The sequence below is a fragment of the Aedes aegypti genome, chromosome 3 (genome assembly GCF_002204515.2).
Source record: "Aedes aegypti strain LVP_AGWG chromosome 3, AaegL5.0 Primary Assembly, whole genome shotgun sequence".
Lineage (NCBI taxonomy): Eukaryota > Metazoa > Arthropoda > Insecta > Diptera > Culicidae > Aedes > Aedes aegypti.
Window position 1 is genome coordinate 216891914 of NC_035109.1, and position 14136 is coordinate 216906049.

Here is a 14136-nt window from a genome sequence, read left to right on the forward strand (position 1 = left end):
AGCGGTGGCGACCGAGCAGAACGTGGAGTTGGCTTCATAGTGATTGGGAAGCAGATGAAGCGAATTATTCGGTGGAAACCGATAAGCGACCGAATCTGTGTATTGAGAATGAAGGGCAAGTTCTTCAACTACAGCCTGATCAGCATATATGCGCCAACGAACGATAAGCCCGATGACATGAAGGATGAGTTTTATGAAAGCCTGGATAAGGCCTACGGAGAGTGCCCAAAACAAGACGTCAAGATAGTCATCTGTGACGGAAATGCGCAGATCGGGAAAGAAGATTTCTTCCGACCCGTCATTGGAACGGAAAGCCTTCATTCCGTTACCAATGATAATAGTCTGCGACTAGTAACCTTCGCTGCTGATAGAGGGATGGCAATCAGCAGTAGCTACTTAGCACGAAAGAATATCCGCAAACACACCTGGCGACACCCGAGTGGCGATGCCTGCTCCCAAATGGACCACGTGCTGGTTGATGGGCGACATTTCTCAGATGTCATGGATGTCAGGACCATCCGAGGCCCTAATATCGACTCGGATCATTAACTCGTAGTAGCTAAAATTTCCGGTTTTCTAGCGTCACGAGTTCCACAACAAACAGAACGCTGCGCTTCAATATACAACGCTTGTCGACTGATGGGGTAGCTACACAGTACCGTCAGCAACTAGACGAGCAGTTGGTAAGAATCAACGTTGCTGGAGACGTCGACAGCCTGTGGGACCATATCCACGAAGCTGTGACAACAACGGCGCGGGAAGTGATTGGCACTGGCCAACGATGGAAACGAAATGACTGGTTCGATGAAAAGTGCCGGAGAGTGACAGACATGGAGAATGTCGCCAGAAGCCGTATGCTTGTGGCCGGTACCCGACAGAACAGAGAGCGGTACAGGGCAGCGAGAGCCGAAGAAAAGTGAATTCACCGCAGAAAGAAAAGGCAGCACGAAGAAAGTGTGGTAGCCGAAGCTCAAGAAAGCATGAACCGGAATGATATGCGGAGATTCTATGCAACGGTCAATGGTGCGCGGCACAATACCGTACCAGTGCCCGCCATGTGCAATGATCGAGAAAGGAATTTGCTGATCGATAAAACGGCGGTGGCTGCCAGGTGGAAGCAGCACTTTCAAAAATTGTTGAACGGGGAAAATTGAAATGTAGCGAGGAACATGTTGAACATAGATGATGACTATCAAGCTGTGGACCCACCGACCATAGGAGAGGTTAAAAAGGCTATCAGCGAGCTGAAAAACTGTAAGGCTGCTGGGAAGGACGAGCTCCCGATCGAGCTTCTCAAGCACAGAAGTGAGCAGCTTTACCAGTCGATTCACCGACTACTTCTGAAGATATGGGAGGACGAAGAATTGCCCACCGGCTGGTTGGATGGCCTCATCCGCCCTATCTACAAGAAAGGGCACAGACTGGAGTGTGCCAATTACAGAGGAATTACCGTACACAATACTGTCTCGCATCCTGTTCAACAGACTGAGACCGCTCGATGAGTCCTTCGTCGGCGAATACCAAGCTGGTTATCGTGAGGGCCGTTTGACAACGGACCAGATTTTGAGCTTGCGAATGATCCTAGACAAATTCTGGGAGTTTAACTTGCAGACGCACCATCTGTTTATTGATTTCAAGGCGGCGTACAACTCAGGGAAAAGAAATGAGCTTTGGTAGATAAAAAATATAAATTCTTTTTGTAATATTTCTAGGAATTTTATGGAAATTCTCGGAACAAGTTCCAGAAAAAAAGAGATGCGGAAACATATTTTGAGATATTGCTGAGGACTCGATGAAAAAGTTCCAGTAATTTCCTGGAACGGTTTATGGAACAAATTAATGGAATGGTTATTGAAGTAATGTTTAACAACAATCTCAAGAAATGTGAAGTTATTGCTTATCGGATTCCTTGGAAAATTCTTGGCTTGGCTTGGAGATGCTTGGCACAAAAACCGCCACAAGATACATTGCGGACTATTGATAAAACGATCAGCAGACTTCTGATTTTAATCAAATTCCTATAGTAATTCAAATAATTTATCATGACAAAGTTTTTCGTCAACATGAATCCTGAAAGCTCAAAAAAATCATTTACTTATGTAACCAGGGTTACGGACCTCCCCTGCTCCCCTTTGGCTACGCCTATGGCATGATATGCCTAGGGTACGGCGTATTAGTCGCGTGTCACGTCAACACCGAAGCTCCATCACTGCAGGAGATTGAAACAACCATTCAAAGTGTAAAATTGAACAAAGCCCCTTGGGTCGAACGCATATCAGCCGAGATGCTCAAAGCAGACTCCGCAATATCTGCTCAACTGTTGCATCAACTATTCCGCAATATCTGGGACCCCGCGACTTTTCCCGCCGACTGGATGCAAGGCATGTTAGTGAAGGTACCCAAAAAGGGTGACCGATAATTGGAGGGGCATCATGTTGCTATGTATGTAAGTTTACCGAGTTTTTACCACCCAATATTCGGATTACGATATCGAAACATAACTCAACAAACGCAAAACTGACACCGATCGGTTTGACTTCAGATCAACAACTATCTCTTTATTCTCAATTCAAAACAAAATACATACATCAGTTCATCACATTTTATTAGGCATGTTCAATTCTTAAATCTAACAATCGGCCATCCTGACCACCATCGGTCTCCGATGGTGAATTCCCTTCCTGATTCTCATCATCATCGCAATCATCATCGTTGTTGCAGGAAACTTCTTTCTTTTTGTTTCCATTTATTTGATGAAATTTGACTGAGTTCCATATATTTCTGATTAACCGCTTCATCCATACAGGTGATGCAAAAACGAAAAACATCCAACGCTGTTGACTACAATACTTGCTAGATCTCTTATGCCATTTGCTTTTGTTTCGGCTACAACGTAAGCGACGGAGTGCTGCGTTCGGTAGGGGATTGCTGTCCACATCTTGTTTGCATATCATCACTATTGGTTGGACAGTCTCACACACTCCATTCTCATACGGTAAAGCACATCCACTGTTGTAACTGAAATTATCATCCTTGTTTTCGCCATCATCGATTTCATTAGCTTTATGCAGATCGCATTTAGTGTTTTGATTTTCTAATTCTAAAAATTCACGTCTCAATTGGTGGTTTTTACGGGACAGATTTAAAATCTCATTGTTCATATTGATTATAAGTTTACTTAATTGCATCACTTCTAGATTGGCGCGCATTATTTGATCTATCATGCTATCATACACATCTGTATGCTGATATGGAGCGATACTTCCCCATTGGGAACCATAGCAAGTCGCACTTTGCCAATTCACATTCACACTCGCTTCCATACCCAGCAACATCTTTCCACTGAAAAGTCTTCGAACACGTATCCAAGGGCATCTGGTATCCCGGTTGAGCCCCCAAAATGTAAGTTTACCGAGTTTTTACCACCCAATATTCGGATTACGATATCGAAACATAACTCAACAAACGCAAAACTGACACCGATCGGTTTGACTTCAGATCAACAACTATCTCTTTATTCTCAATTCAAAACAAAATACATACATCAGTTCATCACATTTTATTAGGCATGTTCAATTCTTAAATCTAACATGTATTGTTCTCAAAGTTCTATGTAAAGATATCCTAAACCAGATCCTGGAGAAGATCGATGAGACTCTCCGTCGGCAGCAAGCGGGATTCCATGCCGGGCGATCTTGTATGGACCATATTATCACGCTTCGTAGCATCCTGGAGCAAGTCAATGAACTCCAAGAGTCCCTGTATATGGTATTCATTGACTACGAAAAAGCTTTCGACCGACTCAATCACGAAAATATTTGAGACGCCTTGAGACGCAAGGGTGTTCCTGAGAAAATCATCGGCTTCATCGAAGCGCAGTACGAGGCCTTTACGTGCAGAGTATTGCACAACGGGGTCTTGTCTGAAGCCATCCGGGTTGTAGCTGGAGTGAGGCAAGAATGTATACTATCACCTATCCTGGGAGGCGCCACTGATTGTGAACAAAACCGTGGGCTGCTGTGGCAGCCTATTACTATAGAGCACTTAAATGTCCTCGAATTGGTTGATGATTGCTATTGCTATCTTAGCTCTACGGTGCTCTGATATGCAGAGTAAGCTCGACGATCTTGCCGAACGCTCCTCAGCGGCAGGTCTCAACGTCAATGTCAATAAAACCAAATGGTTGGATATAAACACGGTCAGCCCTTCCAGTTTTACAGTAGCCGGATGAACAGTGGAGAACGTCGAAAACTTCCAATATCTTGGTAGCCAATTGGCGTCTGACGGTGGTACCAAGATACGTGCACAGATCAATCGGTGCTACCAGCAACCGATACAAATCGATGTTCAACAACGAAAGTGGGGGTGGCCACAATTTATCTCACGGCGGAAACAAAATCTGCAAACAAGCGCTGGATTGGAATCCAGCAGGACATCACAGCAGATGCAGCGAAGCCTCAACAAAGACATAAAAGAAGTCGACGACAATTTGACCTGGCCGCAGGTCAAGGCGATAGTTGACAATCGCCCAAGATGTGAATCTTCACGTTGGCTCTATGTATCAGAAGGCGTGCCCAGGACCCATAACTAACTAACTAACTAACCAACTTCAATGATTTGATTGAAGTGTGTTGGAGGCTTCTGAGATGGTACAATAATCCACGAAGTTAAATTAGTTTAAGTAAAGTATCCGATATCAGGTGCAGATCACTCTCTGTGTAAAGTATCTGAGAGACCAACTAAAAGTTTGATGTTTTTTAAAACGCCACCTAGGTGTTTTATTGAACAATTAAACTTTGGCAATAAGCATTTAGTGATTTATTTAAAAAAGTGGATAAATGTTATGATGAAACGATTAACTTCAATGAGCATCTTAATCACAGTGCTCAAAGTTATTTAAGGACATTTTGGCGGTTTATGAAACACAATTGTCGACGAAAATGGCGACATGCAAGTGTGCTTTCATTTAATTACAGTCTAGAAATAAACACCTTACAGTCTAGGATTGAAACATACATCAGTACAAATGGAAGAAGAAGAAAAATTAAAATGAATGAATAATTTAACAACCTTCTGATAGGAGATTAATATAACATTGCTTTAGATTTTCACACTTCTCATTTTCTTTTCTATCTTCTGGGTGCCATACATATTTAAGCAGCAGTTTATTATTACATATTTAATACATATTTAATTACAAATTCTGAAACACAATAAATACCATGGGCGTCACAGTTCATCAAACCATACTGTTGAAAACGGTAAAATGCAAAAGTTCAGGTATTCCTATGAAATGTACGACCACAATCTCATCTACGTTCGATGGCTGGCCGATGTATGTGGCGTCGATATGATGGTGGAGAATTACAAAATAAACTATCGCACAGTTGCAACTCTGTTCCTGATATCTTTCACCGTAGTTAATTTGGGTTATAGTTGCTGGTTTCATTATCCAAACTGGCACGTCATAATGGAGCTAATGATGGTCTTTTCGTTTTGCTTGCAGGTAAGTAACGAAACAGCAAGTGCACTCCAAAATGTTGAATACGGTTTGAAATTTCAGGGAGCTAACAAATTCTACAATGCTTACATTCATCGTCATTTCTTCATTCTAATGTATGGTCGTCTCAGAAATCTTCACTACAAATATCAACATCATCGAGAAAACAACGCCCAACTGCTACTGTTAATGCAAAGAATTCATTTGATCTCTAAAGGAATTTTTGTGCTTTTCGGTTTGGGTGCATGTTCTTACTTCATTTATCCAGTATTCAATTACTGGCGTTACCGACGGTTAGAACTTTTGATTTCGGTCAGACTTCCTGGGATTGATGCAGATTCGCACTACGGCTACATTATAACCATGGCTTATCAAATTTTCATGATGGTTGCGGCAGTGTTCGGAATGGCTGCTGCCGATTCAGCCATTCTTCTCTTCGTTTGCAGCCTGGCAGGATTTGTGGATGTTTTCAAAAATGAACTGCGTGAGCTGGACATGATGCTTGTGCAAAATCCTAGAGATGAAAGCAAAATAAGGCGGAAAGTCAGAGAAATATGCGTACAACATTTCACTGTCATTGAGTAACGATTTTGTGTATGTTGCATTTATCAGTTTAAGCGACATTTTAGTTCTTGCATATTTTAGATACGAATCCGATTTGGATGAGAGATACTTCACTACGTGTTTCGTCCAAGTTGTTTCAACTACAATTGGTCTCAGCGGTGCCTTGTTTCTGGCGTACATAGTGAGATACATTCCTGGATTTGCACTGATGCTAGTGTTAACTGCACAATTGCTGGAGTTCTGTTTGCTTGGGACAGTTTTGTATGTTAAGGTATTTCTATACTCTTTAAATCGAGAGATGCTGATAATAAGATATTGCGTTTTTTACTTTAAGAATGAAGAAATAACAGAGGCAATTTATGGAACCAGCTGGCACTTGATGGAGAAACCTCAGCAAAGATGTTTCGCTCTGATGTTGCATAAAAGTCAGAACTTCGTTGAAATGACTGTTGGTGGACTCGCACCATTGAACATGGAGACATTTGTTGCGGTGGGTATTGCATTATTTCAAAACTAATATCTTGTCGGAACGATTTATTTCATTCCAGATTATGAAATCGATTTATTCATATTTCACAATGCTGATAAGTTTCATCAAGTGATTTTGCTGATTGGAAGTCTAGTTTATTATACACGATAGGATTCAGCTATGAACTAAGTTTTTTCGTGTGATTTGGACTTAGTCTTATGCAATGTACGAAAAATAAACCACTTGAAATCACATACCAATGAATCACAGAAAGATAATCAGTATCATGTATCAGAAGGCTGGCTCTAGAAACAAGCCATGCTTGTTCGTTAATGACAAGTACATCTAAACAGATATCCCATTGATTTGGTTTTGATTGAATTGTTCTAAAAAAATGCGAAAATACATTGAAGGAATTAAAAAGGAATTGAAATACACGGGTTTACGGTTACAAGTTTCATCAATGGCTTGCTTTCAATAACCATAAGCTTTCTTGACTCTGAATTCAATGTGAGGTGTCAATTTAGGAATCTGGAATGACTCAGACCTGTTTTAATTCCTTTATTATTACCAAGCATTATACTCATTTCTAAGTTAGAAAACACTATCATCCTAATTTGGAGAAACTAAATGAAGCTTTTATTAACATTTTATTAAGAACATATTATATATTATTTGTCGTAGCAGTTCAAAATTTTTACAGGTAAGTAAATTTCACCTACTTAAAAAAGATAAAATCGCTTTCAATTATCTTAACCTAACATAGTCTAAATATAACGCATTGATCGTGGCAACAGAAGATTGGAAAGGATTATTGTCTGAAAATATTGATTTTTATTTGTCTAAAATATTAGATTTTTAATTTACATTTGTTTCAATGTTTCAACATTGGATATTCTATGTAACTCATTAACACTACACCAATGAGGGAGTTTCTGAATCGTTTAAAATTTTGTTTTATTATCTGCAGGGCTTTCTTCCTGGTATTACAATCTAATACTAACACTGCGGAACACGTTTTTGTCTCAAGCACCAAAATACCGTTATTCACTCAACTAAGAGTTGTTGAATCCATTGCTGTTTTAAAAAATATCATAGCACGTCTAGTTTTTGAGATATTGTCTGTTGAAAATGCAAAAATGGCTATTTTAGCCAACTTGCATGCAAGTTTGCCAGCTTGTAAGGCAATTTATTTGCTTAATTTGCCACAGAATTCAAACTTTATGTGTATAACAATACTTATCGGCAAAGTTTATAACACTTTCGATGCGGAAAAGCTATTTTTTGATGTTTTTTGAAAAGTATATTATTTTCCCATATAAAAGAAACGACGAATTTTGTATGGAGGCAGCAAGCAAGTCAAAAAAATCGGTTTAATCCAAATTAAATCGCGCAATTTCAATCAAATTTAGTCCAAAACGAAAGTTTAAGTGCAAAATAGCATGCCTAGTGGATTAGATCAAAAAAAGTTTAATAAATTATACTTTAAGTTTTATGTAAACATGCCTAGTGGATTAGATCAAAAAAAGTTTAATAAATTATACTTTAAGTTTTATGTAAACATCAATAAAACCCGTGTTTTATACAACTTTGGCGACCTGTAGCTAAAAATTGTGACGTGCTGGAACATTTCTGAAAATTGAATCAGATTCAGCAACCCCAAATCTACTCGAGACACATAATTTGATCCTTGAGACACGCAAAAATGTCATTTTTGTTACGCTGTGTAATCCATATTAATACAGCATATAAAATGATTGGCCTAAAAAATTGTGAAGATCAATTGTGAAGATCAAAAACTTGATCTGTAGCCATGCTCTCAATGTGATTTTTGAAAACTAAATTTGTATCTAGCATGAGCCCTAGATACTTAACTTCATCTGACCAATTTATTGGAACCCCTCTTATCGTGGCATCGTGCTTTTGCTTTTGCTTCTGCAAACCTTGAGCGTCTGTATTCCATGTTAGGAGCGGCTCACAACAGCGTCTGTTCCCCATGTCAGGGGCGGCTGATCATCATCCGAGTGCCAGAGAAGGACTTTAAGCTAAACTGTGCACTATGGTCCTCCGAACATTTAGGGGGAATGGTCCTCCGGAAATCTAGGGGGTTCGTGTGGGGCCCTGCAAGCCAGCCGAAAAAAAAAAAAATCAAGCAACGAATAATGAACGAGAGAATACGAACCGGGACAATCGGCGAAGACCACAGCGACGTAAAGGGACTAGCGATTGGAAGCCCGGTACGTGGAACTGTAAATCTCTCAACTTCATCGGGAGCACACGCATACTCGCCGACGTGCTGAAGGACCGCGGATTCGGCATCGTAGCGTTGCAGGAAGTGTGTTGGAAGGGATCAACGGTGCGAATGTTTAGAGGTAACCATACCATCTACCAGAGCTGCGGCAATACACATGAGCTGGGAACAGCTTTTATAGTGATGGGTGATATGCAGAGGCGCGTGATCGGGTGGTGGCCGATCAATGAGAGAATGTGCAAGTTGAGGATCAAAGGCCGTTCTTCAACTTCAGCATAATAAACGTGCACAGCCCTCACTCCGGAAGCACTGATGATGATAAAGACGCTTTTTACGCGCAGCTCGAATGCGAGTATGACTGCCGCCTTCAAGAACATGGCCATTCGCAGCACTTACTTCCAGCACAGCCTCCCGTATCAATACACCTGGAGATCACCACTGCAGACGGAATCACAAATCGACCACGTTTTGATCGATGGACGGCACTTCTCCGATATTACCAACGTCAGAACCTATCGTGGCGCTAACATTGACTCTGATCATTATCTAGTGACGGTGAAGCTGCGCCCAAAACTATCCGTCATCAACAATGTACGGTATCGACGCCCGCCTCGGTATAACCTAGCGCGATTGGCCCAACCGAACGTCGCTGCCGCATACGCGCAGCATCTCGAGGTAGCGTTGCTGGAAGAGAGCGAGCTTGACGAAGCCCCTTTTGAGGACTGCTGGAGCAACATAAAAGCAGCCATCAACAACGCAGCCGAGAGCATCGTCGGGTACATGGAAAGGAGGAAATGTAACGATTGGTTCGACGAAGAATGCAAGCAGGTTTGGAGGAGAAGGATGCAGCGCGGGCTGCTATGCTGCAGCAAGGAACGCGACAAAACGTGGAGCGATATAAAAGAAAACGAAAGAAGCAAACCCGCCTATTCCGGGACAAAAAGCACCCCCTGGAAGAAGCGGAATGTGAAGAAATGGAACAGCTGCACCGTTCACAAGAAACGCGAAAGTTGTACGAGAAGCTTAATGCATCCCGAAAAGGTTTCGTGTCGCGATCCGAAATGTGTAGGGCTAAAGACGGAACCATCTTGACGGAAGGATGCGAGGTGATTGAAAGATGGTAGCAGTACTACGATGAACATCTGAATGGCACGGAGAACACAGGCACCGATGGTCACGACAGCGGAGGAAGTGACTGCGTCAGCACGGCGGATGAAGGAAACCAACCTGCCCCCCACATTGAGGGAAGTTAAGGATGCCATCAACCAGCTCAAGAATAACAAGGCCGCTGGTTATATACTCCATCTACAAGAAGGGCGACAAACTGGAATGTGAAAACTATCGTGCGATCACTATCTTGAATGCCGCCTACAAAGTGCTATCCCAGATTATCTTCCGTCGTCTATCACCAATAACAAATGAGTTTGGGGAAGTTATCAACCGAACATTCCAGTTCGTTTGAATCCCGCCGGGGACTGCGACAGGGTGATGGACTTTTGTGCCTGCTGTTTAACATCGCGCTAGAAGGTGTCATGCGGAGAGCCGGGTTCAATAACCGAGGTACGATTTTCACAAAATCCAGCCAATATGTTTGCTTCGCGGATGATATGAATATTGTCGGCAGAACATTTGGAACGGTGGCAGACCAGTACTCCCGCCTGAAACGTGAAGCGACAAAAGTACAAACAAAATACAAGCTGATAAGCGGAACCGAGCACGACAGAGCCCGCCTGGGAAGCAGTGTTACGATAGACGGGGATACTTTTGAGGTGGTTGATGAGTTCGTCTACCTCAGATCCTTGTTAACGGCTGATAACAACGTTAGTCGTGAAATACGGAGACGCATCATCAGTGGAAGTCGTGTCTACTATGGGCTCCAGAAGAAGCTGCGGTTGAGAAAGATTCACCCCCGCACCAAATGTACCATGTACAAAACGCTTATAAGACCGGTCCTCTATGGACATGAAGCATGGACCATGCTGGAAGAGGACCTGCAAGCACTTGGAGTGTTCGAATGAAGTGTGCTTAGGACGATCTTTGGCGGAGTGCAGGAGAACGGTGTGTGGCGGCGGAGAATGAACCACGAGCTCGCTAGGCTCTACGGCGAACCCAGTATCCAGAAGGCTGCGAAAGCCGGAAGGGTGCGCTAAGCAGGACATGTTGCAAGACTACCGGACAACAATTCTGCAAAGATGGTGTTCGCGTCGAATCCGGTTGGCACAAGAAGGCGGAGAGCACAGCGAGCGAGGTAGCTTGATCAGGTGCAACAAGATCTGGAGAACGTGGGCTAAAATCGAAGTTGAAGGGACACAGCCATGGACCGAGTGAATTGGCGTAACATCGTTAACGAGGTTTTATCAAATTAATTGATGTAACACCAACCAAATAAAATAATAAATGTACACTACCCACCAGAAGTATGGAATCGCGTATTGCAACACTCATACTGAATATTGCAGCACCTTGAAAAGTTTTGCATCACCTAAAATGAATATTATCTCGTGGTTCTGAGGTGCTAGATCAATGAATTTTTGAGGACATCTTGAAAAATGCGTCTTCGAGCCCCTGCATTTTTTTGTTTTTGTTGAAAAAACTTTTATCACTGGATTTTGGGTGATGCTAAACTTAAAAGTGCTGCAATACTCAGCATTGGAACGATTCCATACTTTTGGCAGGTAGTGTATGTTATTGGCTGTTAGATTAGAAATTAAACAGCTTGTTTTTATTACCATTTAAATACCAGTCATTCCTTTTCAAAACATTTATTATCCGATTGGAGAGATGGAATACGAGTTGTCTGCAACGGTAGGGGTTTTCCCATATGATTTGAAACAATTAGAACGGTTATCCGTTGGAAGCCAATTTGAAGGGGAGGAGTGAAACTGCCTGGTACAATATCGGAATACGCGTTTCCTTTGATAAATCCATTAGAAATAAGAATATTCAAACGGTTACCCAGTGGAATAAAATTAGCTTGTGAATGAGTATGAGTTAAAAATACCTTATTCTTAAGCAAGCGATCGTTAACTGAGAATGAGAATGAGGGGTTTTCCCATATGATTTGAAACAATTAGAACGATTATCCGTTGGAAGCCAATTTGAAGGGGAGGAGTGAAACTGCCTGGTACAATATCGGAATACGCGTTTCCTTTGATAAATCCATTAGAAATAAGAATATTCAAACGGTTACCCAGTGGAATAAAATTAGCTTGTGAATGAGTATGAGTTAAAAATACCTTATTCTTAAGCAAGCGATCGTTAACTGAGAATGAGAATTGTTGGAGATTCTGCCAGGGGAATTCCGAAAACGAAAGATGTTTTCGTTCTTCTGCCTGATGTGAGATTCAACGATTCGTTTTCGCGAAGGGCAATCCCAAAAGCTAGACTGATGATTGCCTCCGCAATTTTAGCATACAGTAATTTTGGTATTATTCTTCACAAGATAGACGCTCTTAGCGTAAGAAAAGCCTTCGCAAAGCATGCATTTAGCTTCAATACGGCAATGGTTGGTACCATGCCACCACTTTTGCCACAGACGACACTGAGTGGGGTTCTTGAAGTTTCTTCCAGATTTGAGGAAATATTTCCACGTCACACGGACATTGAAAACAAGTTTTGCCTTATCAAAAGATTTAATATTATGTAAATCACTTTCGTTAAAGTGAACTAAATAATATTCTTGAAAAAGCCTTTTCCGAAGAATGCCAGATTGGGTTCTCTTTCTCATATTTATTACTTGGACTGGGGAAAATCCAAGTACAGTGGTCACACTATTATGGGTCACCCACTATTATGGGTCATTTCCATTTGAATTGCATGCAGAACAGACTGACTTATAATCGTGACAAGGTAACCCATAATAGTGTCACCACTGTAAATCATTTACCGTTTTGATTCATATTACGGACAGCATGTTTCAATTTTTGCCGTTCAAAAGTTCGCATTTTCGAAGCTTGTTTTAATAACCATTTTTCATAAATACCTATCTATGAAAATTTATAATGCCCAACTTCCTTAGACGTGTGTTTACTGGTTTGGCAATTTCAATTGATCATTTGACTTCTCCATTTACGATTTTCATGAGCTGTCCGGAATTGGAATCAGAGTGTCTGGAAATCAAGGCAAAAGTTAGGAAGCGTCCGGAATAAGAATCATGGGAAGTCCACACATTTTTATTTATTTAAAATTATTCATGTTGCGGAATGAAAATCCCACCATTCGAAAGCTAAGGGTTTTGAAGGCTCGATGACGCGGAGGAATCATACAAACTGATTTATTTTGTATGCTTTTCGATGAGTAACACTTTACTGAGGTCTTAAGTGTCCGTAATATGAATCAAAACGGTATTCCATTTTTGATCTCTTCATGTGACTTATAGTCAATTGAGAAACATTTCAAGACGACTTTGAACAAACGTTAAGCTTTGTTGTCATAAGAAAAAAATGTGTGCTTCTTCTCTTCAAGATACTTGCGATCTTCAAGAGCTTCCGGCAAAACGCGGCAGTCTCCTTTCTTTGCAATTTGGAAGGAAACCTTGATTCTCCTTGTGGAGTTCAAGATTTCATATCTAAATCTCCCAAATTCTGAACAACTGACCACGTTAAGCGGCACTCTTTGCGTCCTCACTTGAACCAAAGAGCCTGGGCTTTTTTGATGTTCGAAAAAAATGTCTAAATCATTGTCCGAATTGCTCATTTTGTTGCAATTATCAACATTATTAATAAGCATGAAGGTACGATGTGCATTGAAAAGGAAGTTAATATTGGTGAGTAGCTTCTGTTTGAAGCTGGAAAGCCTAGTTCATTGTACTCAGTAGGAAACAGCTCTGTACGATGTTTTTCATCAGAATTGGACTTTGTGTGTAATATGCGAAAAATATACCACTCGAAAATACATATCAATGATCCACCGAAAGACAATGCCATTAGTGCGAAACATTGATTGTTATCCTTTATCAATGTCACATTATTCTTTTCAGCGTTCATTCCCCCATCGGCATATGTTTTTCTTTTTTTTTGCGATCCTCAGATCATTACAAACCACGGAGGCAACAAGCTATGAAATGACTGGAGGAGGGGCAAATCACAACAAAGACTTAGGCATAAGGATAGCTCCAGCAGCGGTTTATTTGGAGCAGTCGTCGTCGGTTTCCTATGTGGATGATGGCAAACCTTCGACATTGTTGTCGGTTTGATGCGTTCCGACAGGACAAACGATGTAGAATAACGAAAACAAAGATCCGAGCGAAATTGATACATTCTGTGTGTATTTCACTGTGGGGACATCCACAGTCACTTGACGACAGCAGCCAGCGTCTCGTCCTCGATGTTAGTTGTCGATGCCTCTTTCTGA

At 41.4% G+C, this 14136-nt stretch overlaps 2 protein-coding genes across 4 annotated transcripts in view; one reads left to right on the forward strand and one right to left on the reverse strand.

Annotated features, from left to right (window-relative positions):
* LOC5568022 (small conductance calcium-activated potassium channel protein) overlaps nt 1-14136 on the reverse strand; it is an 806025-nt gene that overhangs the window by 178495 nt on the left and 613394 nt on the right. The window lies entirely within an intron of this gene.
* LOC5568023 (odorant receptor 2a) lies at nt 5235-7016 on the forward strand. The gene is made up of 5 exons (XM_001657795.3): nt 5235-5506; nt 5564-6081; nt 6146-6335; nt 6399-6554; nt 6613-7016. Exons 1-5 carry the CDS (start codon nt 5267-5269, stop codon nt 6664-6666), a joined length of 1158 nt encoding a protein of 385 aa, XP_001657845.3. The 5' UTR covers nt 5235-5266; the 3' UTR covers nt 6667-7016.